General features: G+C 38.6%; 2 protein-coding genes across 12 annotated transcripts in view; both read right to left on the bottom strand.

The window, feature by feature from the left end:
• Window positions 1-10,566, bottom strand: part of LPIN2 (lipin 2) — a 43,496-nt gene extending 32,930 nt beyond the window's left edge. For 4 of the 6 annotated variants that reach the window (XM_015617483.1, XM_015617487.1, XM_015617486.1 and 1 more), the window contains exon 1: window positions 1,695-2,058. In XM_015617483.1, the coding sequence (XP_015472969.1) occupies window positions 1,695-1,781 (87 nt within the window). In that variant the 5' untranslated portion in view covers window positions 1,782-2,058. Of the gene's footprint in view, window positions 1-1,694; window positions 2,059-10,389 lie in introns of those variants that run through there. The other 2 variants (XM_015617488.2, XM_033512225.1) reach the window with 2 other exon arrangements.
• A 341-nt stretch (window positions 10,567-10,907) lies between these two features.
• The window catches only part of MYOM1 (myomesin 1), an 80,174-nt gene continuing 63,168 nt past the window's right edge, over window positions 10,908-27,913 (bottom strand). For 3 of the 6 annotated variants that reach the window (XM_015617475.2, XM_019005748.1, XM_015617480.2), the window contains 4 exons: window positions 27,103-27,158; window positions 22,224-22,439; window positions 19,243-19,366; window positions 16,844-18,048 (listed from right to left, as the gene is read on the bottom strand). In XM_015617475.2, coding sequence (XP_015472961.1) covers window positions 17,822-18,048; window positions 19,243-19,366; window positions 22,224-22,439; window positions 27,103-27,158 — 623 coding nt within the window. In that variant the 3' untranslated portion in view covers window positions 16,844-17,821. Of the gene's footprint in view, window positions 13,354-16,843; window positions 18,049-19,242; window positions 19,367-21,252; window positions 21,366-22,223; window positions 22,440-27,102; window positions 27,159-27,913 lie in introns of those variants that run through there. The other 3 variants (XM_019005750.2, XM_019005749.2, XM_033512224.1) reach the window with 3 other exon arrangements.

Genomic DNA, 27,913 nt, shown 5'->3' with positions numbered 1-27,913 from the left:
TTCCTAACCTCCTGTAAGAACCTGAAAATCATGCTAATTGCCAGTTTTGAAATTCAGGACAAAAGCCTGATGGAAAAGACAAACTAAGAAAGGCAAGGCAGTAATTCTTTACAACACTGTTTAGCTTTTAAGTTTTATTTCTTTTGAAATCCAGAATGTGTACATTGCCTGATGCAGTGAAATTTCAGAACTCTGTACAAAAACTAAGGTTAATGCAGCTCAGTACTACTTACTCTTCTCAGACAGCAAATTAAAAGGCTATGAATACCTGAGGTATCAAAGCAGAAACATTCTTTGTGACTTCTGAGGCTCCAGAGAGACTGATTTTTGAATATTTATGCAGTACTACCTAGTTTGCAAAAATTCTTACAGCTGAATATATTAATACCACTAAACTAAATGCAACTGTAATTGGAATGGGGGAAAGAATTTCCATGTCATACCATAAAAATATTCTTTTTCTAGCAAGAAGCCATTGCACTGCCAAAAGCAGAAACTGAAACTGCCTTGGTTTTTTAACTTTCTTTTTCTGAGACAGCACAAAAGTAAATACAAAATAAGAAAAAATATCTACTTCAGAAATTCAATAACTAAAATGCTGTGCCTCCACTTATAAAATACTCAAATCGATGCAACTAAAATTAACCCTGAATACGCTGTTTGACTTCCTCATGTCACAGCAATGGCTCTCAGAAATAATAATTAAACAGTGCTCCACCTCAGAGTATCTGATACACTTCATACGACAGACAAGACAAATTTTCGAAACTCATTACCAGGAAATGCTTACATTAGCATAACCTGAGCAGGAGGTTTTGTGGGTAGGAATTATATCTCTATACCATTAACAAAGATGTTATTTTAGCTGCCACTAGATCAACATGTTTTCTTTAACATTTTTTTTCAGTGTTACTCAGTAATATCCATATAGAGGTGCAAGATATAATCAAAAGCCTGTCCACAACAGGTGTTTTCTGTGCATACGGAGAACCGTTTTACTAATGGTAAACTGCATTTTTTTGGTTCTCAAAGCCAACAACACCTTTTATGAAGTGCACCCATATGAACATGCCTACTACAAGAGCCTAGTTCAACAAGAGAAGAGTGCAAGGTACTCGAAGGCAAGGTATCTGATTGCTCCGGAGAGCTACAACTTTAGAGGGCATGAATTTTAACTACCATTGCAAAAAAAAAAAAGTTACTTAGAAGCAGATCTTAGCTTCCCAATGCAAAGCAAAGATGTTTTATTTCTTTCAAGAGATTTGGTAGAACAAAATAAAGAATATGCAGAGCAGTGGTTTACCTCAACCTATTTTATTATGCCTATATTATAAATTTATGAGGCAGAAGCTTTCCTTAAGCAAAGAAAATCCTTAGCAAGTGTTTTACTAGTTTCTATTATGTACCCTGAAAAAACTGGGGGGAAAAAATGACCCTGACAAACAAGACCACTGTAGCATCAGATCTACTGAACAAAAATGTCTTTATTTCCATGTAAAGATTTTAATTGGAGTTTAGGATTGCTCCTAGTATTGCACAGAGCAGTTATGGAACAAAAACAGGAAACAAAGTCTGCTGAATGCCTAATTAAAGTCTTCCACTTACCATTAAATATAGGCAGTCAATTTTTATATATTTTAACAGTACTATAGGAAATTATTACATATATTTAGCAATAAATCTGTTAAACTCACCAAGATTCCAGCAGGAACCTTTTCATGGGCAGCAACCTCACTTCTATTTGAGTCATCTTCAAGAACATCCTTTTCTGAGTTATGCATCTCAGGAAACAGAAAACTAACTTTCCACAATACAGGTAAATGCAAAAATTACAGCCATAACAAAATGTTGTAGCAGCATTTCTTCTCATAGAAGCAGAAGAACTATGTAAACCTTCTGGTCTCTTAGAGGAAACTGCTTGGTATACATTCCCACGCACAATTACGGGTGAAAAGGAAGTGCTTCTTTAAGAAAGCTCATACAGAAACTCCCTCACCAATAGGCTTTGGTTGAAATGTCCCAGCCCCCTTGCGCTCTGGGAGATAAGTAACAACATGGGCTGACTTTGCCATATGTTTGCACTGATAGGTGATGATCTTGGTTTGCATCATGTCACGTGACTACAGCTGAAGCTCCCATGAAAACAGGGATTTAGTTAATGATTCTTAGGCAAAGTCTACATTAGCTCACTTGGAGACTTTTCATCTGCTGTTGCAACTCCACCACTGGCAGCAGCACTCAAAGTCCTGGTTCAGCCCAAGTCAAGACTGCCTGCTGACACTCCATGTGCTGCTGTTTCTGCTGATGGCGTCACTGGGGCAGCCAGTTTGATACAGCAAATTTCACAACATTTCAGGGTCTGGTATTTGTGGACTTCTCTCCCTCCTTTTTCAAATTACATAATAATAGTAAAGAGTCAACTGACCTGGTGTCAAGTTTATACTAAACCATACAAAACAAATGCACACCAAGATGAACATTTGAGTTTTCCTGGGAAATTTTGTTGCTTTCTTCAAACAGAATTGTAAAGCAGCAGAATTTGAGTGTGTGGACAAAACATAAAAACTTTTTAAATAACTAGCTCCATGACTCAGAATTAGAATTGATTTTTCATCTGAGTAATTCTGAAACGTCATTACATATCCAAATAAAATAATGGATACGTGAAATAATTTGAGGAAGAGAAGTAGTGTAAGGAACCAATTCTGTCCCAGAATGAGAGAGACATTCTCTGAGTACCATCAATATTCCCTCAACATAGGCAAATTCTCACTACCCTAAACCCACGCACCTCCTTCCCACCCTCATGGGGTTACTGTGTGTCTACTCAGAAGACTGGAGGATTGCTTCTTCAATTACAAGCTTAAAATAAAATTTATCCAGGACCCTACTACTATTCCTCCTCTAAGTTTTGTAAATTCACATAAAAGACTTTGATGGAAGGACAGTGAACAACATTATAGGATGCAGCCAAATAGCTTGTAGGTTTCCAAATTAATTAATGAACTACACTCAAGTCCAAAACTGTACCACTGTCAATGACAAAATCCTACACTGAGTGTTGGGATTGCTATGTCTGCAGTATGGTTGTAATAAACTGTTGCTATCTCTGAGCCCTTTTCCATACATTGTTTAAGTTCATATTTCATCCAGCTGTTACTGGAAAAATGAATGGCTTTTTCAGCAAACATGACAAGAATTTTTACAGAATATTAAGAATTACTAGACATGCTCAATTTCTCCTTCCTGTTCATCATTCCTTTATCCTGTATGTTCCATTAAAATACAGCATAAAACATACAGTTATGAGCAAAACGGAAACAAAATTTATAAGCTAGTGCTTCTTTCCAAATACTATTTCATTTCACGTTGGCGTTTTTTTCTGTGATACCTGTACTATTTCAGTATCATTCAGTATTTCAGATGGACATTATTTTCTTCAAAGCTTGTAAAAGTGTTTTAGACAACAGCTTTTCTAGACTACAGATAAAATTGTGTCACTGCAGGTAAGGTAAGATTTAGGCAGGTAATAAGCTTTGCACATTCTGTTAGCACTCTTCTATTTCTCAATATTAATAAGGTAACCAAAATACAGTTCCTGCTGAGTAAGTTTAAGCACTATGTTATGTACTTACATGTTGCACAGGAAAATAAGCTTTCATTTTGAAAAGCAAATACCTCAAATTTGGAAGTTGTAGAAGCAATGTTTTCCATGCAACCTTAATGAAGCACTTTGGTGTAGGTACGTTTTCCTGTGGTGTAGCCTCAGAAAGCACTTAGGAGTTTTTTCACTAGACTCACACAGGTTAATAATGCTGACATAGACCATTCACCATTCTATGTTCTTTCTTTGATCTGCTCTTTGTAGGTCTACACATTTTATCCTGTTGCTCATTAGTCAAAATCACTTACGGGAAGTAAGATTCCATTTTTAAAACTTAATTTTCTGCAGCAATCGCCATAACACATTCAACTGCATTTCATTTAGTTTTACACCATCTCAGAGATGCAATTTTTTTTTACTTATGCAATGAAAAACTCAGGCCAGATTAGGAACTAAACATGCAGAGGGGTTTAGCACATCTAGAACTCAATTTTTCAGACTTTCCGTCTTTCTTTTACCTCTTTGTGCATTGCCTTAACAAGCTACATTTGCAGTTGCAAATCAGATTTCTTTTTAATGACCATCTGGGATATGTAAAAGTCTGACTGCCTGTGAAAATGACATTTATGTGATTACTGGATTGTACTGTATAGGAATTGCAGAACAAATGCCACCAGAAAACAGCTACAGGACATTGCCCAACTTCCATCAGTTCATACCATTCTGAGCTTTGGAAAGAAGGAAGCACAAATCCTATAGACATAGCTTCTATCAGCACACTATCCCAATTCACTCAGATCACAATAAATAAGCCAAGACAAAAGACCAAATCTTTCTCTAATTAACATACCCTAATAAGATACGGCAAGTACAGGACCACCTTTGTTCATGTTCCAATTGTCTCCTTCACCTCACCTGTCACACATAATTTTACTTACTATCCACCAAGGATGAAACACCACAGTTCTTAATGCCAGGATGGTGCACGACAACTCAGTCTCACACGGGAAAAGGTCCTTTCTCCACAAGGCTCAACTCCAAAAGTTCCAAAATTCCAACACTTCTCTGTTTTCACACACTTTTACACTTTGCTTATTAAACACAAAAAAAGTGGAGGAGTTGTCATTTCTCCTACACAGATTACGAAAGTCAGACTGGGGCTGAAAACACTCTTCTGTGCCCAAGTTCTTGGTCCAGCCCTGCTCTGAAGCATCTGCTTACTGAGACTGGAAATAAAGCTTTGCTCATTCCAGATTGTGCTAAAACAAATTCAGCACATCTCTGATACTTTTAAGTGCAAAAGTCTATCCATTCTCTATATGAAAGTTTAAACCTAATTCAAAGGTTATTAACTTTGTAAAACAAAACAAACTTCGACAAGACAAACAAAAAACATACTGAATGAAGATTATCTGCCTCAGATGACTCCTGTAAGGAATACACAAAAATTTTTCTAAAAGAAAAGTTTTCCCTCTAGCAGAGTGGAAAAATACCATCAAGTGCCCCTTCTTATTAAAAAAAATAATATACTTGCTAAGATTTTCCATACAAAAGCTGAAGGTACCAAAAATATAACATGGAATTAAATTTTCCATTTTAGCAAATTACATGCAACTAAAAAAGAAATTCTGTTTAACAATGTTGAAAAACACTATTATGCAGCACTACCTGCTTTTACCTGCAATTCCCAGCTGTCCAAAAGAGAAAAAAAAAAAAGAAGCTCTATCACAAGAAATAACAGCAGGTACAAGAAGTCAAGAAGTTAATAGATGTTAGAGATACACTAGTGATACAAAAGTAATGTATTGATGTATTGTTCACTAAACTAGTGGTTAAAAAATAAAATCAATTTAGTTTTGCACCTATGATGCAACATGGTAAATTTGATGCCTTCAAGATCTCTTCTCAAGTGGAATCAAAAGCCATTCAAATCAAAACAATCTGCAGTGCAACTTAGCTACTTTAAAAAATAGTAAGAAAGGAAATCCAGTTTATTTGGAGTTAGTGCTTTTTTAATTGTGTCAACAGTTTTATCTGTATGATCTGCTATGAATCATCTGATTTCAGTATTACAGTATCTGTCCTTGTATTAATTTGAGCATTTTCTTTTCTTTTCTTTTCTTTTTTTTAAAGTTTTCTTTTTTTTCTGTTTACAAAGGAACGTCAGTGAGGACAAAGAATACTTTAAGAGTTCATAAATTGAGTTTTACTGGCAAAATGATGAGTTCAATCAAAAATTTAGGTTACACCTACACAAAATATTCTTATATACTTGGAGACCTTAACTTCTTTCAAGGGACGGGTAAAACTAACTGGCTAATCCAAGAGTGCAGCCCTTTGCCCATCTACATGGGCATATGCCACACTCAACATATTTCCAGCAACACAGATTCTTGTAAGGCCACATCATCCTTGGCTGAACTTATTTCCAGAAACGTAACACAGAAACCAATGTTTCTGAACAGAAATTCTATCAATCTCATTTCTGGATGAGAGAAAGCGGATGAAGCTTTTCCTCTATGTTTCTAGAAAGCACTGAGCATTTCCTTAATAAGCAATCCAGCAATCCCTTATCTTTGTTTTCTCCTTTTAACAGTGTTTCTCTCCAGGTGCTGATCTGTCTAATCTGTTACTGGTAAATAATTTGGTTACATTTAGAATGGATACACAAATACAAGATTTGTGACTAGTACAAACCTTCAGTTTGACAAGAACAGAAGTAATACTTATTCTGAGAAACACATATATAGAATACTCAGAGAGCTCTAAATATTCCATATATAAAAAGATGCTTTCTTTTCCACTTGATAAGATTCTCCACATTGTTGAACTCATGAACATATACCAAAACAAAACAGTATCCCTAAATTCAATTTGCATATAAGACTTAGCTATATTACTAACAAGTTGAGTAAAAATGCTAGTCTTACAGAATTCCCACACAGAGGTATTTATATGAGATGTTGGGAAGAGAAAAATTAGATACAGCTGAGCAAAGTGGCATATGCTTACACTTCCAGCAAAGCCAATCCACTGCATTATTGAGTTGTAATGACCACAGAGGTCACACCTGGCTGAGGGATCTTCTTGCCCCTAGCACACAGCCTGTCTGCACTGTCTATACAGGACACAACAGACCTGTGAAGTGGCCTCACAAATTTCCTGTCCGTGTTAACAGGCACACTTTTTCCCTGAGGAAATGAATGGCTTTAAGTCATCTCTAAGTACTTTTCTTCCTTAAATCATTGTAGTTCTGTTCACATCACAAATTAAATTCTATTTAGCCAAGGGGGAGTCAATTATTTCTAATGGAATCACAACTACAGTTCACTATCCAAAGCACTTATTTGAAAGAATTTTGAAAAGAATCCTTTACACATTTCCTCTAAAAAGCTTTTCATAACCATCAATTCAGAAGTGTATTTCCTGAGGAGACAGTTACGCAGTCTAAAAAAAGACAAGTAAACCTAGAGACACAGCCTAAGACCAGCTTAGCTGGATTCAGCCACATACACCAACAGAAATATGTCACCTAGTACAGTGCAGACTCTTCTATTATTACTTTGCATATTTACATTTCTGGTATTGAACTTCAACACTTTGGATAAAGAAATGGGCTGATTCATCAGCTAAAAATCTCATCTGTTCACTCAGTGCATACAGAAGCAATGAGGAAGTGTCCCTTAGTCTTGAGAAAATGAGTGACTCAGTGAAGTGACAGAAGTGACAACTTCTGACAACAAATGTCAAATTATGTTAGTACAAAGGTGAAATAAACTGATCAAAATATCTAGCTAGGAAGGAGAAGCTAGCATCCTTCCTTTGATAATTCCCTTGAAATATAAATACAAGCAAAAAAATCTCCAAAAAGTGTGCTTAAGCTTTGTCCTCAAGCAGAAAGACAATGTGACTTGACTGAGCATGAGTTTCCTATTAAATCAGTCTGCCTGCCCAAACTGAAATGCAGCCACTAATTTAACAACCAAGACAAGAGAGCAGCTAGGGAGATTAAACTCATTTCTACATGTCTCACTCTTTACAAAAGCAGCAATATTTTTCACTATGTTTAAAATAGATAATTCTATTTATAAATTTTAAAAAATCGTTCTGCTTACCTACAGTAACAGTAAGATATATCCAGAGATGACATCTTTGTATTACTGTAGAACCTTGAACTGTAACAAGATCATAAAGAATGTTCTCCAGATACAAAAATCACTGGGATACAGTACGTTACTATGCTGTGTTCTCAGAACGTGCCCAGTATGGGGTGAATACATCTAATATATACACTTTAGACTTGTATTTCATCACGAAAATGTCACACACCGCTGTGTATAAGCCTGAAAGCTTCTTCACTGTGGATATCTGTAACATACAGAACTCAATCTCACACCAGAAAGTGTCCTTTCATCCCTTTTCAGACAGTTACATAAAACTTACTGCTAAATCATGATCTAACCAATGACTGAAAATTACTTCATATATAATCCAAAGCTATTTTTTTTAAAAATCCAATTTGTTGGAAATTCCAACTTAAGTACAGATCCTATGTTCACAGGGAGACCGTGAGAAACTGTTTTCCTGTTTGCTGTGATCTTGCACTTAAGATGCAAGACAGGAAAACAAGAAAATCGTGATCTAGACTATTAACCCAGTGACCATTTTCCAGGAAGAGAAGCAACAACTGCAACTAATTTAACTTTTGGCTTTGACAAAGGTTCCCAAAGTGGCTTTGAACGAAATCCTTTCACCTCTATCCGATCTAGGTTGCAAATTCTCTGAGGCAGAGACCAAGTCATAAAGCATGCAATGCAAAAAAGGGCTGCGAGGGGCCGGCCTCAAGGTACAGAAGGAGGTGTCAAGTGCCCGAAGTGCAGTTTGGATTTCCCCTTAACTGATCAAGACTTTACACCAGTGGAAGGAAACGCTAGAGGAAAAGACATAAAATCCACTGCACTGCAAACCTGAAGCCTTTTATGTGGAGGCCTTCCAAATAAACAAAGAATTACACTTACTTTTGCAACAACCCAAAATATTAAGTACCAAGAAAAAGATGAAGTATTAAGTACCCATAATAAGTTCAAACACCATCTCTGTTACAGGCCACTAAAAAATTCAAACTTTCTGATGTGCTTATCTGAAAAGTTAGGATACAAGCTTAAAAATCAACACTGTAATTGCTGATGAGGGCCATTCAGGACTATCCTAGTTATTCCTACTGCAACCAAGAATAATACCAGATACTACAGCATTTCAGTAAAAGTTCCTGAGATCATCTAGAAACCTTTTAACTTTAGCATATCAGTTTAATAGTGTATTATATAACAGCAATTTATTTTTATGGAGCACCTCAATTTATACCACTCAAGCAAAGAGATCTTCCTTGATTTTTGTAAGGGATGGCCAAACTCTTCACATTCCTGTACGCTCTGGAATACAAAGGAACAACTGCAGGGGCTAGGAGAGAAGGCACAACTTTTGGCCCTGGCTGGAGCTTGCTGCCGAGTATGTATACAAAAAAAACCCTGGTTATGTATCCTAAAGTGATAAACATTCCCACACTTTAAAAAAAAAAAAAAAAAGGCTTTTTGTGACTTAAGACTTTTCACTTCAACTAATAAATACCTGTACATTCTTAAAATGTAAGCAACGCTACAAATATTTTTTCTATTTTGCAAACATTAAATGCTCAATATGCAGAAATTGTCCCATGAAATGCTTGTGAAGTACAAAAAAACCCCAACCAACCAAAGAAAACCAGAATAGACCTCAAGGAGTTGTATTTCAGTGATGCTTCTGGGTTCCTTACAACCTGGGACATTCTGTGACTCTAAGGATGAAATTTTATAAGGTTGTCTGTCATTTTCTCTGACAGTATCCTGAATAATACCACATACCAATATGTGGTATGCTAACAAATACTTTCTTGTAACAACAATGGAATTTTGTTTGGGGGGGGCAGGTAACCAGATGATGGGCACGTACAAAGTGCAGCCACAACACAGGTATATTTATGACATCATTTTTATGGATGGAAATGCACAGGTTTACACAGAATACTGCCCTGCTGTATCAAAAATCATTGATGCCTCCTACATATACTCAGTAACCACTTCAGGAGAAGAAAAACGTAGCTCAAGCACATTAAACCAGACGCACACGACCCCAGAACGAAGCACACAAAAAAATGCGGGCAGCGTAGTTCCACTTCAGACTCCCCACACCGGAGGGACAAACACGGGAGGCAGAGGCGGAGCGCCCCGCCGGAGCGAGAGTTCGCTGCCCGACTTGGAGGGGAAGGCTTTGCTGGGCAGCGCGGCGAGGCGAGGCACGGCACGTATCCCGGTGTGCCACAGCGGCACCGCCAAGCGCGCCGGCAACACCGGCGCTCCCGCCACCCCCGTGTCGCGCCACCCCCACCGCCGTTCTGCCCAGCCGCACACCGGGCAGCCGGGACACGGCAGGCGATGCTTCCCCTCGGCTCCGCCGGCCCGCGCCGCGGGGAACTGCGGGCAGCGTCCGGAGCGCTGGCAGTGCCGGCCGGCCGGCCCCGCTTCGCAGCGGCGGTTCCGGGGAGGTTCTCATGGTTCTCTGCGGGGAGCGAGCCCGGGCTGGCAGCCGGGGCAGGGCCTGCGCCGCCCTCCCTTCCTCCCGCTCTCCCTCCTTCCCTCCCTGCCCGGTGGCCGCCCGGGCTTCGCCCGGCGCCGCCGCTTGTCCCCCGCACGCAGGCAGGGAAACCTCGCGCCGAGCCCGCCGGGCGACAGCGGCCCCTTCCCGCTTACCTCGAGCGAGGCCCCGGCGGGAGCCGGCGCCAGCCGAGGAGGGACGGACGGCGGCTGGCTGGATGGATGGATAGAGGGAGGGACGGACGGGAGCGGGAGCCGGGGGAGCCGCGCCCGGGCGGGTGCGAACTGCGCCAAGCGGCGGCCGTTGGTGCAGCGCGTGCACGCCCGCGCGCGCTCCCGCTGGCGGCGGGGGCGCGCCTGGCCCGGGGCGCCACGTGACCTTGGAGCGGCGCCGGGAGGAGGGGGAAGGAGGTGCGCGTGCGCGCGGCGGCGGCGCGGGAGCGGCGGGCGCGGCCCCGGCTGCACGTACCGCATCCCGGAGCCTCCCGCCGGGAAGCCGGCCGGGCCCTCGGGAGCGGGCATCCGCAGCGGAGCCCTCTCGGGAGCAGCTGTGTATAGCCGGGGCTCCGGATTAGCGCCTCGTGGATTAGCACCGCGCTGCCTTCACGGTGTTCGCCACTTCGTACATCTGTCACTGCATCCTCCTTCTGAAAGTTACCGGCCCACACACAGGAGGAGGGAAAATATTTTTTATTTATGCTCATCTGTATGCATACATACAAATATACAGACAGACAGACATGCATGTATACATACATATAAGTATTATGCAATAGTCTTTCTATAGCTGTATACCACAGTCTCAAAATGTGCCAGAGGAGGTTTTAGATGGACATCTGAGCGATTTTTTTTCATGGGAAGGGTGGTTAGACATTGGAATGGGACGCCCAGGGAGGTGGTGGAGTCATCACCCCTGGAGGTGCTTAAAGAAAGAATGGACAGTGGCACTCAGTGCCATCATGGTCTGGTTGACACGATGATGTTGGTCGTAGGTTGTATTTGATGATCTCAGAGGTCTTTTCCGACATAATTAATCCAGTGATTCTGTTATAAATATATATATATTGTAATGAAAGTGCAGAATTGCAAAATCAAAACATGTCCAGCAGGCTGTGTATGCATTTCAGGACAGCAACTTCATTTGCCAATGCTTTCATGATTCACACCACTGTTTGCTGAAGTTGGTTTGGTGGTGTGTTATTATTTACCTGAGTCACACTATTGCCTAGAGGCCCCAAATGATAGTGTGACATAATAGGTACTAAACCACTGTAATATTTTCATTTCAAACAGCTTGCACCATAAAAAAGGGTAAAGAAGAGGAGAAGCAGCATAATTGAAAATACAATTTGGGTTTCACAAATGGGAATTAAGTCTTTATCACTACTCATATTGCTTCTTTATTATATTATATTTCATTTGCCTACCAACTACTTTTTCATCCACCAATTGTTGACAAAAGTTTTAATAAAAGCTGGCTTTGCCCCACTTGGTGTTAGAGCCATTTTGAGGTTTTCACATAGGTTTCATGTAGTTGTCGCATAATGAGAAATCAAGCTGGTTGTCAGAGTATTCAGGGAAACTGACAAAAAGACATGCTAGCATGCAAAGTAATATATAGACAAAATTTATTGTGATAGTCCATGTATCTCTTAAAAGACATCTGACAATCTTTTTTTTACCAGTCCTACAAAGAGATAAGGTCTGTTTATTCATCTGTACCTCCTGGGACAAGCTGCCTAAAAGATTATAGCCAGTGAGTTTGCTTATTTGCAGATAATATATTTAAATCCCTTTGAGCATAGAACTAAAACAAATCTATCCCTGCATATCATGCAGGCTGGGTTTTCAAGGAAAGTGTTTCATGGAAGAAGGCACAAACACAGAATTACATGGATGGGGTGACTATATTATGGGTATGTAAAAAGGAAGGTCAGATTTCACGCCTGCCCATTTTGATGATGTTATTGTCATGTCAGGAATTCTGAGTCAACTGGAACACTTTCCAGGACTCCGGATACATGGAAGCAACAAAGAGTAATGGAGCAATTTGCCACCCGTCAGCTCAACCATTTTTCAGCTGCAGCAGTTTTCTGAAGAGGCCTCCTGTTTGAGTATAACATTGCAATAATAATTACCTAGCCACATTAGCATAACATCTGTCACAAACACACAGTCTGCAGATCATTTCCCTGCTTTGTCGAGTTCCTTATTTGGCATCTTAGTCTCACAGTTTGTGAGGGTAACCTATTCAGCAATTGCTCTAACAGAGTATTTTCATTTGTGTTTCTGTGATCTTATCTTTGCTGGTTGGAACAAGAAGTTATTTTTTTAGTGGAGGGCATTCTCTTTTTCAACACCAGACAGCCCTGTTCACAGGGAGATAAGAGGTAGGGGCTAAATCTGTCATGTGTTCTCAAATATTGACATTAAGCTAAATCCTATTATAAAAATAAGCCAGAAAAATCTTTACTTGAAAAGGGGTAACAAATGGGTAGATCATACTTTGCTGTTTCAAACCTGGAAGAGGTGTTTCTGAGTAAAGAGCATTTATTTGAAAACACAGTGTCTTCCCTTTAGGAAACATTTACCATTCCAAAATTATCACCTCTACACAATCAGGACTACTGAAGCAAACATCCCTCATTATTCTCCTTTCATATTCTTTCCTCTTTTGCACTTACACATTGAAGATTGCAATCAAGCTGTAAGATGGCTTGCATTTTCCACAGCTCTATCTATCAAGCGGGATTGGTTTCTGTTGTGAGTGTGTAGAGTGGTGTAGAAGGAACTCTCTACATCCATGCACCATTTGAGGTCCTTGTTGAACCACAACTCACTGTTGGTTAATCCAGGGCCTCCAGGGCACAGCTAACCTGCGACCTCATTTATGTTCATTTTGCCTTTTCACCACAAATGTCACTATTGTTTCCCCCACCAGGGAGAGGGGAGGGACTGATGAGAGCAGCTGCTTACTGGTGTGGTTATTTTGGTGGAGAGGAAGTAATTTGAAAGTATGTTACCCAGTGCCATATGTAAATCAGTGTCTCTCTGGCTCTTCAACTGAGGATCATGTCTGGAAGCAGCAGTGTGTGAAAGAGGCAGCCTGCTTCAGGCTACCTGCACATAAGGCAGAAAAAGAGCTGACATTAGTGATGAGATACTGTTTTGTCATTTTGTCTGTTTGTACACGTACAACACTCAGAAAGAAACCACTCTCTGGAGCAGTCATGTATTCTATACTCACCATCACCCCTGCTCATACCACAGCAGACAGGATTATATCTTAAACCTGTGAGAGTCCTTACCTCTGTCTCTTCTGAGACACATGACCTACACATGTGTCTCAGAAGTGTTTTCCATAACATGTCTCAGATCAGAATGACTTTATGACTGGATGTTATGATTTAATTAAGCTTAGTTTATGATTATATTTTTATTTCCATTTAAGAGAAAAAAAAAGGAGGAAAGTTTATAGCAAGGATGATTCAGGGCTGTAAGGAACTATACCTTGATCCATCGAAATTTTTAAGCATACCGATAGTCCCAAAAGTTGATGGACTTGTGTATAGACTTAATATATTTTGCTAAGCCAGCACACTCAGGTCAAGTCTCGTATGAGTAATATTTCCCCATTCTTTGTCAACCATTAGCAGGTGTTTCACAAACGATTTTCTGATAGTAGATATGATAGGATTTCAGGCCTCCTGCTAAGAAGCTCCTTATCCTTGCCTAAAGCACAGCCTAATTAAGGAGGAGGTTTTATTCCGGTCCTGTTAGGGCGAGTGATGAAATGGTAAATGGAAATAACTGTTTCAAATTGGATGGTAGAAGATGCAGGACTGGGAAAGAAGGAAGAAAAGGTGTTTCATTTGAAAATTTGCAGAAGAAAATTACAGGAAAGAGCTCTCACATAATGAAACTGAAAGTGAGACAATGGCAAAAGGCAGCAGAAGATTGCACCCAAATCTGGGGCCTTCCTTCTTCTCCATCAGCCCCTTATTGTCTCTCTCACAGTAGCTTTATTTCTAGAAGCCCTTGTGAAATGGAGTTTTTTTCTAACATTTTTCTCTTTACAGCTTTTGCGGCTCTTTGCCCTGGACAGCATTTTGCTTCAGTTCTTAAAATTTAACGTCCTTTTAGCAAGGCAAAAACACATAAACAAACAAAAAACTGTGGGGAACTGTGTTGCAGGTATCCGTCTCGTAGAAGTGCAAATTAAATGGCATGTCATTTATGTATTTACCTTATAGTTGTTGTTCAAGGGCAAAGAGCAGAAGTACACTCTATGCTAGTTTAAGGATGATCTCAGTTTGCAACTAGCTGCTTCAAAGATTACGGCTTAATGTATTACCAAATTATGTCTGTCAGTCTCTGAGCACAGACAGATCTTCCTCAATAATTGGCTAACAAATCCAGAAGAATTCAAGGACAGCTGGAATCACGGTGTGTCTACTGCAGTGGAAGTCAAAGCCTATTTTTCTCATCCTTTTTCATCTTCAAAAATCATCCTTTGTGGTTTTAGAAGGTGACTGGATAATATAGCTTATTGCAACACTTTTCCTTGTCATTAAATACAGTTCTTATAACACAAGAACATGAATTTCTGTAAGAGTTATAAATTTAAAGAGTAATGTGTGCTGAAAGGGAACATGTAGGTGAGAAATAAGAAAGTAAAGAGAAGTGCACTTCAGATAAATATTGCATCCAGTGACTGAGTTTAAATGTAGTCAAATGATTCTGTATGTTTGATAGGAGATCCTGTTGCTACAGAAATAATTTGCATTCTATCATTATGTAATGCACAGAGACTGAAACAATTTTTCATACTTATAATGGAGAATAGAATATAAATAATACATTTAAAATGCAAGAAAGAAATTATTCAACCACAGTAACATAATAAGCTTTAGTATACTCAACAATTTTGTTAATATTAATTTTGAACATTTTGTTATATATCTGTGAACTACTACAGCTTAAATAATTAAAATAAAAAAAAGGAGGGTAATCTTTCATATGTTTACCTCATTACTGTGCATAACTACACTGTTCTTCTGGATAGCAGATGTATTCCTGTGGAGCAATACTGATTTGACTCCATTTCCAGCTTTATGAGGAACCATCCAAATTTAACAAAAAAATCCCCAAACTCTAGTGCATTTTAGTTTAAAATTTTAAAGCTATTTCCAGTAGGTTTTAATTGAAATATCAGAAAAACAGTGATTTTTCTTGCAGCAAAAAGCTGAGACCTGATTCTGCTACAATGACACAAAAGAGAGATCTGCTATTGGCTTCACGGTGAGAAAAATGGGCTTCGTAATCTGAGATTTGGGACATTTTTAGAACATTCTTCCGAGATCCAGCTTGATTTCTATTAAAGCTAATGAAAAGACCCCTGCGGCATTTTGCAGGAATTGGATCAGGCTCTCAGTGGTACAGTCTGTTCTATATATAACTTACTCACTGCCGTTGGTGTTTGTGGCAGACAGGCTCCCAGCCCGAAGGAGCTGTGAGAGGTGATGGATCTTTACAGATGTAAGGCAGCTTGAAATAATTGCCACAGCAAGGGAGAGTTGTGTGAAACAACCTGCAGCTTTGTACTGCTTTTGAAGGGCCACTCTCTGTAACTCTGACAGAGTGGTAGAATTGCACGTCTCTAGATATTTATCATTTTCTGTAATAATTGCATGAGAAATGACTTGCATTTGGGTGTCCTGCCATGGAAATGCTCCTTACTGTGTTTCTCTGGTAGACCTATGCTTATGTCCTTCACTGCTGGGCTGTAATACATAGATTTAGAGAAAAATGTTAAGAACTGAGCCAATCTCAATGTCAAAGAGTACCTAAGTGTAGTTGCATGATTTTAGTTGTAGTTCAGTCTGCATTTAAGTTTCTCCCAACACCATTTTGTGTAGAAGTCAGTATTTTGATTTCTACAATTTTTTCTCTGTTGCATCCTACGTCCTTCTGTCACTTCCTATGGACCATCCAAGTTATTTAAACCCTTTACATTGTTTACAGAAACATCATTACTCTACCTGCCTACATATAAGTGTTCTATCCAGTATTTCATCCAGCCAGAAAATTTCTGTCAGTTTTAAAAAGAGTTGAATAGAATCCTATCGGAATTCTACTAGAAGGAAATTAATTTCTTGTCATCGGGGATATCAGCATCTTGACTTATATGTATGTATATATGCCATTGAGACTCTGGGTTTTTTTGCTAAAAGTTCTATAAGGATGGATTAGAAACTGGTATTTCTTGTGTTTTCAGTATTTCTACACTAGTCATAGCTCTAGCACCTAGAAATACCAGTGGAATTCAGTGACCTTTCATCAATCCGTCTGGAAAAAGACAATACAACATGGTTGCGCCTTCTTAGAGTTGAAAACAATGTAAATATTTTCCTAGTAATAAAAATATTTTAATTTCTTACCTGGTCACTTTAAGCTTGCATAGCAACAAAATAAATTCTGACCTTTATTTTTATTGGTTTGTTTTTCAGCATGAACTCTGCTTCTTCCATGGTATCTAAGCATTTGCAAATGAGTCATATTTTCCTATATCCTCAGTACATAAACATGTGAATGAACACAGTAGTGAATGTGAATGAGCACAGCAATGATTTAATGCAGAGATTCTTGCCTTGCATGTATTCCTTACTTACATGACCATGAAGCTACAACACTCCCTTATAAGAAACCAGTGGATATGATGACAGTGAGTGGAAGAAGGGATAGTCTTGGGCTGAGCCACTGAGGAAGAAGAGCAGTGGTTTTATCGGAAAGCTGAGTGCTGTGGCAAAAATTGTGGAGGAAAATGAGCATGTGGGGCAGCTGATACTTCATGGGTTAATGCTATTATCCACAGTAACTCATGAAGGATTTAAGGGAACTAATCAAGTGGAGAGGACTGGAAAGTAGTCATGTGAGCCTTGGTGATAAGAAATGGCCAGATGTGGTCCTGATCCACCTGATGAAACAGGTTTGCATGAAAGAAATTTGGATCAAAAGAAAACTACTACTTATGCCCCCCCCCTGCACCCCCCCTGCACCCATAGGAGATGGTTCTGTTTTTGGAGATCTTCTACTGTGGCCAAACTGGACATGGGAAAAGTAGAGCCCACATGGCATGAAGAAGCATGTATATATAATTTGAAAAAGTAAGCAGCATCTACCTCAAGCTGTGGTGGCTTATAAATATTGATTATTTAATAATCAAGATATAAATATTGATTAACACATTCAACATTCTTTTACACCGTAGTAAGTACGTCAGTTCTGGACAGTATTTGCTTCAATAAACTCTGCTTCTAATGGACATTTTTTAGTAATTAAAATCACATTGACAGTACATTTATCATTATTCAGATACTTAGAAATTCTTGCAGTGCAGTTATCTGGTACTAAGATGTAAGTGCCCATCTACTATGCATTTAAATTTAAAGTTAGGAAATAATACAAACTTAACCAAAAAACCCTATTAATAAACTGTATTAAAATATTGTGGTTAAGATACCACTCATGAAATCTCAGGTTGAACTTATTATCCTGTTCATGACAGGATCACATTCTTCATTGAAGTTCAGTGGGTTTTACCCAAGGCTGCTTTTTCTGGTGGTTTCTTTCCCTGCCTATCCAAGCTTTCTGTGGGCTGAGGAACCTTTTCTGCTACTCCTGCCTTTCCAGCAGTCTTCTTTGCTGCTTGCTGGTTGCTTTTTGTATCCTTTTCTGTTTCCACAGGGGGCATTTCATTTGGATCAGGTGTCTCTTCTGTAGCAGTAATTTCTTCTATGTGTGGCTTAATAAAATCTGATTTAGGAGAAGTAATAAAATTTCTGAGTAATCCTAAGTAACAATATTTACTGTGCTCAGCAACATTTCTTTCACATTGGTTATGACCTTATCATGTTCTTTTCCTCTTTCCCTACCCATATAAAGACATGCAGTATCACACATAACATTACTACTTCTTATGGAACCAAAACCAAGGCCAAGTATTTATGGTTGCTAATTAAAATGATTAAGAGGTAGGTACTGGAAAACATTTACAGAAATAATTTTTTCCCACTTAAGTCACTTAATTTACAGGGTTGCTCAGAAAAGTCTACCATACCAGTAAGGCAAGAGAGGAAGAAAATGCTGTAAAATATTTGTTCTCGCCTTAGGAGCAAAAAGGAATAGAAGTATAAAATGTTCTGTCAGAAATTATATAACATGTATACACCCTGTATACAAAGAAAAAATACTTAGGCAAAAATATGTAAAACAGGTGTTCTGATATTTTCAGAATTTAAGACTGATTTGTAGCTAAAATGCTCTGTATGAGAGAGATATAATTGCAAAGAATAAATCATTGTCAAAATAGCAATTCTATAGTAAGAGTCTAAAAAAACCAGTAAAACAATACAGAAGTGATATATGAGAATGCTGAATCACCAGAGAGCTTTTAATTTTCTACCCTTCCTCTAAATGAGACAAAAAATGGTCACTTATAACTCAAAATTTACCATTCAATATGGACATAAAACTAGGAGAGAATAATTGATTAATCTCAATTAGTGGCTAAGCAGTCAAGGTTTTCTAAAAGACTTAGGCATTTAGGGCCCCTGAGCAAGGCCTTATTTTTGGTGAAATATCAAACATCTAGCTGCTGAAATGAGCCTCAGTTTGGAAAATAACACCCATCTGTGAGTGTATACATGCTTGGAAAGTCTTTCCTCTGCACTCAGAAATTTAGAAGTATTTATTATGACTTAAAAAACTTCTGTCAGCCAGTTTAGTCAAGGTGACAACTTCCAGTGGAAGAAGAAAAGGTGGTTTAAAAATATTATTTAAGTCTCTTTCACTTAGGTCTAACCTGGTAATTCATACTTTGCATCTGTTGTTGATTAAGAGCATATGTTTGATTGATTGGGAGCTATGAAATATTGATTGGCATGGACAACTCCATAATAATTTAACAAATTTTTCATTGGAAGAGTCCAACAGTGAAAGCAGTCTTACCTTTCTTTCCCCCTTCCTTCTGTTTGCTTGCTGTCGTTGCTTTTTTCTTTTTAGATACAGTTTTATTATTTTGACCGTGTCCTTGGGCTGTGTCAGTCTGCCCTGACACAGGCATCACAATCACCTGAAGCAAAGCAAGAACAAAACATGCACAAGCAAGACATGTGGATGCATCACAAATTCAGCCTGAAATCGCTATAACTGCATCCCTGGAAGTAACACCTTTCGAAGCAACTTAATACTCTAACTTTCAGGGACTCACACATCTGCCAAATCAAAGCAAAGTAGAATCCAGCCTGTTACCTGGGAGGTGACCCACTTGTATTCCCTGGCTGTTCTGCCAAAATGAGGGAGGCAGGAGGACAGATTTTTGAAAATAAAGTGGTAGAAAAAAAAACTTAAAACATGGTTAAAAATAATACTGAGTAATTGCAAAGAGCTGGTCATATTCTTGTTTGCACTGTGGAGGATGGAAGAGCTGTGGCTCTGTTATTTGTATGTTGCATGTCATGGGACAAAGATGGAGCGACCTGCATATCATTCTCGGATTGGCTTCATGTCCTACTGAGCAAAATTATAAAATAATTTTGCATTAGTCCTTTTAAATCGGGAAGTTTTCTCTGTCTCAAATTACAGATCTTCTCATGATTATATTTTGAAATCTAAAAATTAAACCTTATTACTTTTTCTGTTTTACTCAGCTGCTGTGACTAGATAATCTGAAAATTACCATTTTTTTGGTAACAGATATTAATTCATTAAAGGATATAGTTACACACACCTTAAAAATGTAATAATGTTACCAATTTTGATGCTTGAGTGTTAAATATTTTAGGAAATAAGGCTATGTGAACACATACACTGTTTATGTGAAACACCAAAACCACATTGTTTTTGCATAATTTCATGTTAAAAATCCCTGTGATGTGAAATCTGTTCTGGAAGAAAAAGAGACTTATACCAGATAAACTTGACATGTTCCTTGAAACTAGTGATACTATTAATGCAAGTATATGCACTAAAGTTAGGCACATGCTAACATGTTTCAGTAGTTCATAAAACTGATCTAAATATGGATTATTTTTACAAGATTAAGATAATAATCATTATCCCTTTATAGAAACTGATTTTTAAAAAAACAAATTGCTAAAATTGGCATCTTCATCATTGGTAACTGTGTTGAATCTATTTTTACCTGAACCATTAAGAATTCCTTTGAGCTTCCACTTCTCCTTTAACATTAGCTGACATAAAACTCACATGGTAATGGTTTAAGTGAGTGTGAACTGTACAATATTCAGTAGTGGCATCCTCACAGAAATGCCAGTACTGCACCAAAGTGAGTGCTTGGGACTGCAGCACTATTTCTGCAGTCACAGTAGCTAGAAAAGACAAGAGAGAGTACATGAAAGGTGCACAGAGATCATGCTTAGACTGAAAATGTATTTGTTAGTTCTTCAGATTTTGATGTGAACAATTGTGCTGTTGTGAGACTAGTAATGAAAGCATTTATTGGCATGGGACATTGCTCTACTAAATAGCAACTGGGCTGACTACTGCTTCTACTCCTATCCTATACATATAGTATGACATGTATGTATCATATACATGTCCAGCAGGTTCTGTTGCTTTTCCTCAGCTGATATAATCAGTGTCATTGTAAGATAGCAGACATGGAGTTTTTAATCTATGTTAAGTGCATTCAAAGATCTGGACAAATGTTTTTTTCTCATTTTTGTGTAACAGAAAAAAAAAGAAAAACCCAGAAAAAAAAAACACCACCAAAAAAACCCCACTTTTTTTTTTTTTTTGCAGTGAAGAATTTTTTTGTAGCTTTAAAAGATCTTTATAAAATATATTATTTCTGAATCTCCAGTGTTAAACTTCAATGAAATTAACTGACTTTTCTATCTAACAAAATACTTACATATCACCCTTAAATCACAATTCATGCCCAGGTGCATTGAAAAGCACAAGGACTACTCCTGTGACAGAATTTGCAGAAAATACCTTGTTGACTTAAGATGTGAAGCATGCAGGTCTGGACAGAGAGGTGTGAAGAGATGCCATTGTGGTTTTGTTGCAAACAGCAAAGTGAAGATTACCAGGGATCTGAAGGGAAGCTGGAGGTAATTACAGTGATGAAAGCATTAAGACACTAAGATACTGTGCACAACTACACGAGCTGTGACTAATAAAACAAGACACAGTGAAACAAGCTTGTGATGGAAGGAAAGAAGTGAATTCAGTTTATTTGTGAACACAGAGAAGAGTTCATACACTTTTACAGACACACACACAAACATATTATTATCCTGGCCTCCTAAGCCTTATTTTCATTTATGTTACAGTACTGTTACCCTGTTTGGGCAGATTAAACAATATTTAGGGCTGTAAATGACACTCATATTAAGGCCTCACTAAATTAACACAGCAATACAAAGGGGCCTTAACACAGACAAAACCAGCAATCATTTCTCCATGATCTAACACATTCCATTTATGCTGCTATACCAAAGCTGGAACAAATCCTAACTACTGCTCAAATACGCCCTGATCATTTTTGATCTTTCCATCTACCTCATTAGTTGCTTCCACTAAAACAATTCTTGACCCTTTCCTTCAAGATGATCCAGGAAGAGGGTCAAATGGTAGGCATGTGTTTACAGACAGCATGCATTTGGCCTTGCTTAAAATGCTACAATTAGTTTCTGTGAAGTTAGCAGTAAGAAAACATTTAGGAAAGGCCCTGTTTTCCCTGGCATAAATAAGTGTATTAGAAGCAAATGTGAAGTGAATGGAAAAATCCAACTCTGCCTGCTAAAGCAGAAAGCCATTTACACACATAGATTATATCAGCCTAATGTCCAAAATCTCTGCTGTACTTCTGTCTTCTAGACTTAAATTCACACTTTCATTTCATCCTACTGCTTTTTCTCTTGCTCAGACTCTCTCTCTTCCTCAGGTATGTACACACTTACAGTGACATCGCTGGTCTCTGTACCGTACTTGTTCTTCACCACAATGCTGTATTTCCCAGAGTCTTGTGTCGACACAGTAGAAATGGAAAAGCTGACATTTTTTCCAGATTCAAACTTCAGGATGCAATTGGCATCTGATACAAATGATTTTTCATTCTTCAGCCATGAGACCTCTGGGGTGGGATCTCCCCAGACAGTGCAAGAAAGATTAAGTGCCTATAGAAAAAGGACAAGGGAATTATGAGTCAGTAAATATTTGTTGTGTTTTTTGATGCCTGACTCTCCAAATATTCTGACTTCCCATTTAGCTTCCTGCTTTTAGTAAAGGGATGCATACCATCATAAGTAATCAATAATTTATTTCACTCTTCTCTATCATAAAGGAAAAGATGGAACTCAGTTAATTCAAAAATGCCATTAAAACCTTTCAATATTTTATAGACCTTCTTCTCTACTCTCATAATCATTGGTAGAGGCTTCTCCATGCATATTTTTAATATAAAATTAGATTTTATCTGCATTTGTGTGTTAGACCTGAAACGAGATTTTAATGAACTGTCAGATGGTTTTGTTCACATTAAGCTCACTATATATATAAAGAAAATGTGCCTGCTTTTTTAGATAACTAAGAGCAAAGTGGCCCTGGAATATTTTGTTTAATTTGGGATCCTTTTAAACTATGCCCTGACAGCTCTTCTAACACTTGAAGTGTTTTATGCACTTCTGTAAAACTATTTTTAACTGAAATCAATACAGGCTTAACTCGTTCTTTGGTGTTCATGTAAGTATTTCCCTTTGATGTTAGTACTATTCCAAAAGACTGAATACAGTCCCATCAGCCTGCAGGAAGTATCTTCACTGTTAGAGAATCATATTGTTAGGTCATTGGCAGCTTCTTCTACCTTCAGCAGGCTGGTGACTCTCTTGGGCACACTTTGCACAGGCCTTTCTTTTTCTTGTCAGCTAAGGAATTAATTTTTGGGAGATATTGACACATGTAAATGATCCCCTCCTCCAGTCACAGTCCTATGACAGTCTTCTCAAAAAGAGATATTTGCAAAAGTAAGTATTTCACAGAGAGTGAAATGTGAAAAAAGTTCACATGACAATTCAGTGGTACATAGGCCTTTCTCTGGAACTTTATTTAGGAAGGAATTTATTTATGTGATGTATTAGATAGTACACTGGTCTTAATTTAAAATGCCATTTAAAGAAGAGTCTAACTGGACTGGAAATTGAAGGACTTTTACTGCAAAGAAAATGATCTTCAGTGCTTCATTAGGAATGGATTAAGTGATAAGTAAGGAGTAGACAAGATTTCACTTGACTGGAATCAAGTATCTCTTCCAGCCTTCCCTCCAACTCACTGCTTCTTATCCAGTAGTGTGATAGTGGAAGATGGGACAGAACAGAGATACCTGAAAGGCTGTTGAAATGAGTGGACAGAAAAAATTGATGCCTCTATAAAAGTGAAAGGTGTTGCTATCTCTGAGAACAAAATAAAAATCCCCAAGTGCCCAACCTAAGGACCAAAACGAGAGCAAAAGGGAAGGGAAAGTCTTTCCTCTATCAGCAATATGTAATTCTTGGCACTGAAGGAGGGCAGATTCCAAGTGAGAGGTGGTTATGGCATAGTGGAAGTGGCCTCTATCTGATTTCCTGCACCTACAGCTGGTGACCATGTGGGGCTCTTGACTCCCTTCTCTCATAGCCTGCAGGTGTGAATGTGGTTTTGATAGCCATAACAATCCGTCTTTTTGAAAAACAAGTGGAAAAGAGAGGTTGTACATTTCCCCCTCTTCCTTGTTACTCTGGATACCAACATGCCCTCAGCCTTAGCTGGGCAATGCATATGGACCCCTTCAGGTGCTCAATATTTCATTATTGTCTTCTGATTCTCAAGTAACCAAGAGCTCAGCACCAAGTAGCTCCCACTGTGACTCCACCACAGCACTAATAAGCTGATGCCCATGTCCACACAGCTCCATTAGTGGCATCATTCAAAGCTGGGGTATTTGAGGTTTTGTCATACTCCTTAATTCAAAGAGATTCAAGCAGCAGTGATGATTCTTTTCTTCTTCTAAATCATTCCTTAAAATAGCTACATTTTCCTTAACCTTTCATCACTAGCTCCTGTTTGGTATGAGTGATTCTCTTGATGTTCCCAACTCTTTCTATTTATTTTCCAGCTACTAATGTGTACAGATGTGTCTTATAATTCACTCCCTGTACATGGTGAGATCGTCAGTTTTCTGAAAGGTAATTCCATAGCCAAGGAGAAATTATTGTTCACAGTGACTGCACCTATATGTCTTGGATTTCTGTTCTTTGGGTAAGAGATTGTCTTTGCTCGTGTATAAATTTATTACTCACTGAAACCCTTGATTATAATACTGTGTTCAACCTGATATCATTATGGCAAAAGAAGTGTGCCCTATACTCCTGGGCCCAGGGCATTGAATCATGTCCACTTGAAGCAACCAGCAGGTGCAAGTCCAGACCCTTTGTGGCCCTCACTACCTCTTCTGCCTTTTACTGCAGATTATCATGAGTAGGGTAGTACATGTGGCAGAGAGAAATGTGTCATTGTATTTCAATTGCCATTCTTCTTTTATATTAGCACAGACTCACAGTCATGGGTGGTTCAGTGAGTGGACTGAAACCTTCAAGGAAATCTACTCTGTTCTTCCAGCCTCTCTGTGAGGATCTACACCCCTGGCAGAAGGGTAAAATAGTGAGTTGGTGGGAAGAAGGATGTTACATATTGCTTCTATGTCTGAAAGTGCCTCTCAGAACTCTAAACCTCTTCACCCATTTATAGGCCTTCATTAAAACAGGCACTTAGGTTAAGTTGGCTGGCTGGACACAAAACTTATGCTAGCATTCTCTGTCAGGTCAGATTCCTCCCTAATGTGAACTGACACTTAGCCTTTTCCAATTATACCACACTGCTGAGGAGCATTTATGTCTATCAGTGGAAGCCTCTTAGGCCATCTGGAATGCTATTTGATTAACACTCAGTAAACACTGGTTCATTCGTTCTCACCCATACCCTTCAGCTCACATGTAAAAAGCTAACAAATAGCATCACAGTCACAATGTGAAGTTAAATTTGAGATATGCATATCTAAATTCAATCTCGGAATACCAATCAGTTCATATTAGTCTGTGGTTATGGTGGTACTAGAATTCACAATCAAAGCTTGCCAGACCTCTGCTACCTCATTTGCTGTTTTACAAAATCCACAGTGATTGTGCAAGTTGCTTGAGTTACACAACAGAGAATTGCATTCTCCTCTCTCCAGCATATATGCAAACAACAGACAGATGAGCCAACACCACCCAGACCAGCTCTGTTTTTCCTGATCACTCTCTGTCCTACTCAAAACAGTCCTCTACTGAATCAAGAAATGTAAGGTCAAGGATGTTTGTCTCGAGTTCTGGGAGTATTTCAGCCATGTATTCAAACGTTACTAATGTCCTTGCTGTCAAGGACAACATGTGTCTGGGTAAAACTTTGCAACTCATTTTTTTACAAAGTCATTTCATAAACACTACACGTTTTGCTTCAGTGAACTCATACACAAGTTCATATCAACTGTCCTTTGGCTGAAAGCTTAAAACTGGTAATCGTTTACAGCCCAAGTTTACACCCTGCCAAAGCATTATGAGAATCACGCCTCCAAGCACTGATTAGCTTTCTGAATCTGCTAATTCATTCTGTTCCTTTGTATCTTCTGTCTACAGTTACAATGCTCACACGAGTGCTTCTTACTTGACAGCATTTCTCAAACTGCTAAATCTGTTAAAGAATTTTATTTTGTAATGTCAACATACTTGATTTTCCCAGAATTTCTGCACTCTACTATCTTGTTGGCTGTATCTCACACTGTTAAGCGTTTCAGAATAAGATTTTAGATTCTTAACACTTCTGCTGAGCTTATAATCAAATTCTTTTAACCCAGCTGACCTACTGACTGATAAAGCCAGAAATACCAGGAAGCTGCCTTACTGCAGTTGTCACATTACAGGTTTTCAGTAACATTCACGTGCCCTATTTCACTGTTTGCACACACTGTGGAGAGGAACTAGCTTGTGGCAGAGCAGCAGGAAGTGAAGAGCAGGCACTTCTTTGTCTCAGTCCTATTAAACAGCAAGTTGTAGAAACAGTGTGCTGGGAAAAGGTTGTGAGATTGAGAACTCACTTTCTGGGTCACCTGTTCTGTGCTCAAGCATCAACGTTCCTCTGCGAGTGCCTTACCATAATCTTTCAGCTAAACTCTCCTAATATAATCCAGTATAGCACCAGTGACTTATTTTGACTTTCTTCTCCTTTCCCTGATGAAATAGAGAATTTTTTATCCTATTGGCTGGATGAGAATTGAGTTATTGAGTTACACCATTTAAAAGCCAGCCTCTACAGGTGTGATTACCATGCCACATTGCAGAGAAGTTAACTGCAGAAGGCATAGAATGACTAGCTCCCATGTGAAAAAAAGAGTAAACTTTCCTGATGCCCTGTTACAAAAAGAAAAAAAAACCAAAATCTAACTGTGAAACCTGTGCATGAATTTTTAAAGAGCTGGTTATATAAAGAGTTTTTGTCCCAACTCACATTGTCATCTCACTTTTATCTAATTCTTAAGAAAAGACACTGCCCTGAATACATAAACCCATCTGTGCAAGTCCATTGAATTATGTGCAGAAGGCAGGGGATGAATAAATAATGTAGCAGATTTTAAAGATGGCATCTTAAAAAAAAAAAAAAGAAAAAAAAAAAGGTGAACGTGTTCTCATCATTGAAAGGCATTCAGGCTGTTGGGATTCAGTTAATTCACTGTATTAATTCAATTAATTCACTTCAGTTAATTTACTATACCTTGCCCTCCTGGATGGTGACAACATCGGGCAAACCTCCAAGTACCCGTGCACGATCTGGAAATAAAGAAGGGTAATTTTCTTTAGTGTCTCAAAATCAACTGTGTGCCAGATTCTGTTTCTCTTCTAGTTCTTTCCTTTTGTCTTATTTATGTACAACTTGTCTTTGATATCTGTGCTAGCAGAGAGCTATCCAGCATTTTTAGCACACCATTTGGACTTTCAAAAATGTTGAATTCACAGCAAAAGATGTGTTAATATTTGGTGTCAATCACTTACAGAGAGGAATTAAAGTACACATGCAGTGTCCTGCAGACTTTGATATTAATTCAGTTTTAATTCTGAGTGCATGAAAAATACATTTTTGGGACCTGGTGCTCAAAATTTTTACTGTAGTAAACTAAAAACGTTGTGTGTTCAAAGGGAAATGAATGACACCTTCACAAGTGCTGGAAATTGCTCTTTAATCCAGATTCAAAGACAGACTTCAGTCTCAGTAGCAACAGTGAAGTTCCACCACTTGTGTGTGTCTATGTCTAAATGAGACTGATAGCTGATTGATCTGGTTTTAAATGCAAGAGTCCCATAGAAATCTTAGACAAATACAAATAAGCCAATCACAGGCAGCCTTTAGTGCACTTATTCTGGAATATGGGTTTTGTTCGTTACATGTCCGGGTGGAGCCTGGCAGGGGAAGGAAATGACTGTACAGAATGTTCCCCTCAAGTGTGTTCTGTAAAAGATGTGCTCTGGAGCACAGAGATAACAGCCTTAGGAGACCAGGAAAGGAGCTGTGTTATGACAGTTAACAT

The sequence above is a fragment of the Parus major genome, chromosome 2 (genome assembly GCF_001522545.3).
Source record: "Parus major isolate Abel chromosome 2, Parus_major1.1, whole genome shotgun sequence".
NCBI classification, from domain to species: Eukaryota; Metazoa; Chordata; class Aves; order Passeriformes; family Paridae; genus Parus; species Parus major.
The sequence above is the reverse complement of the archived record's forward strand: the minus strand, read 5'-3'. Positions and strand labels throughout refer to the sequence as shown.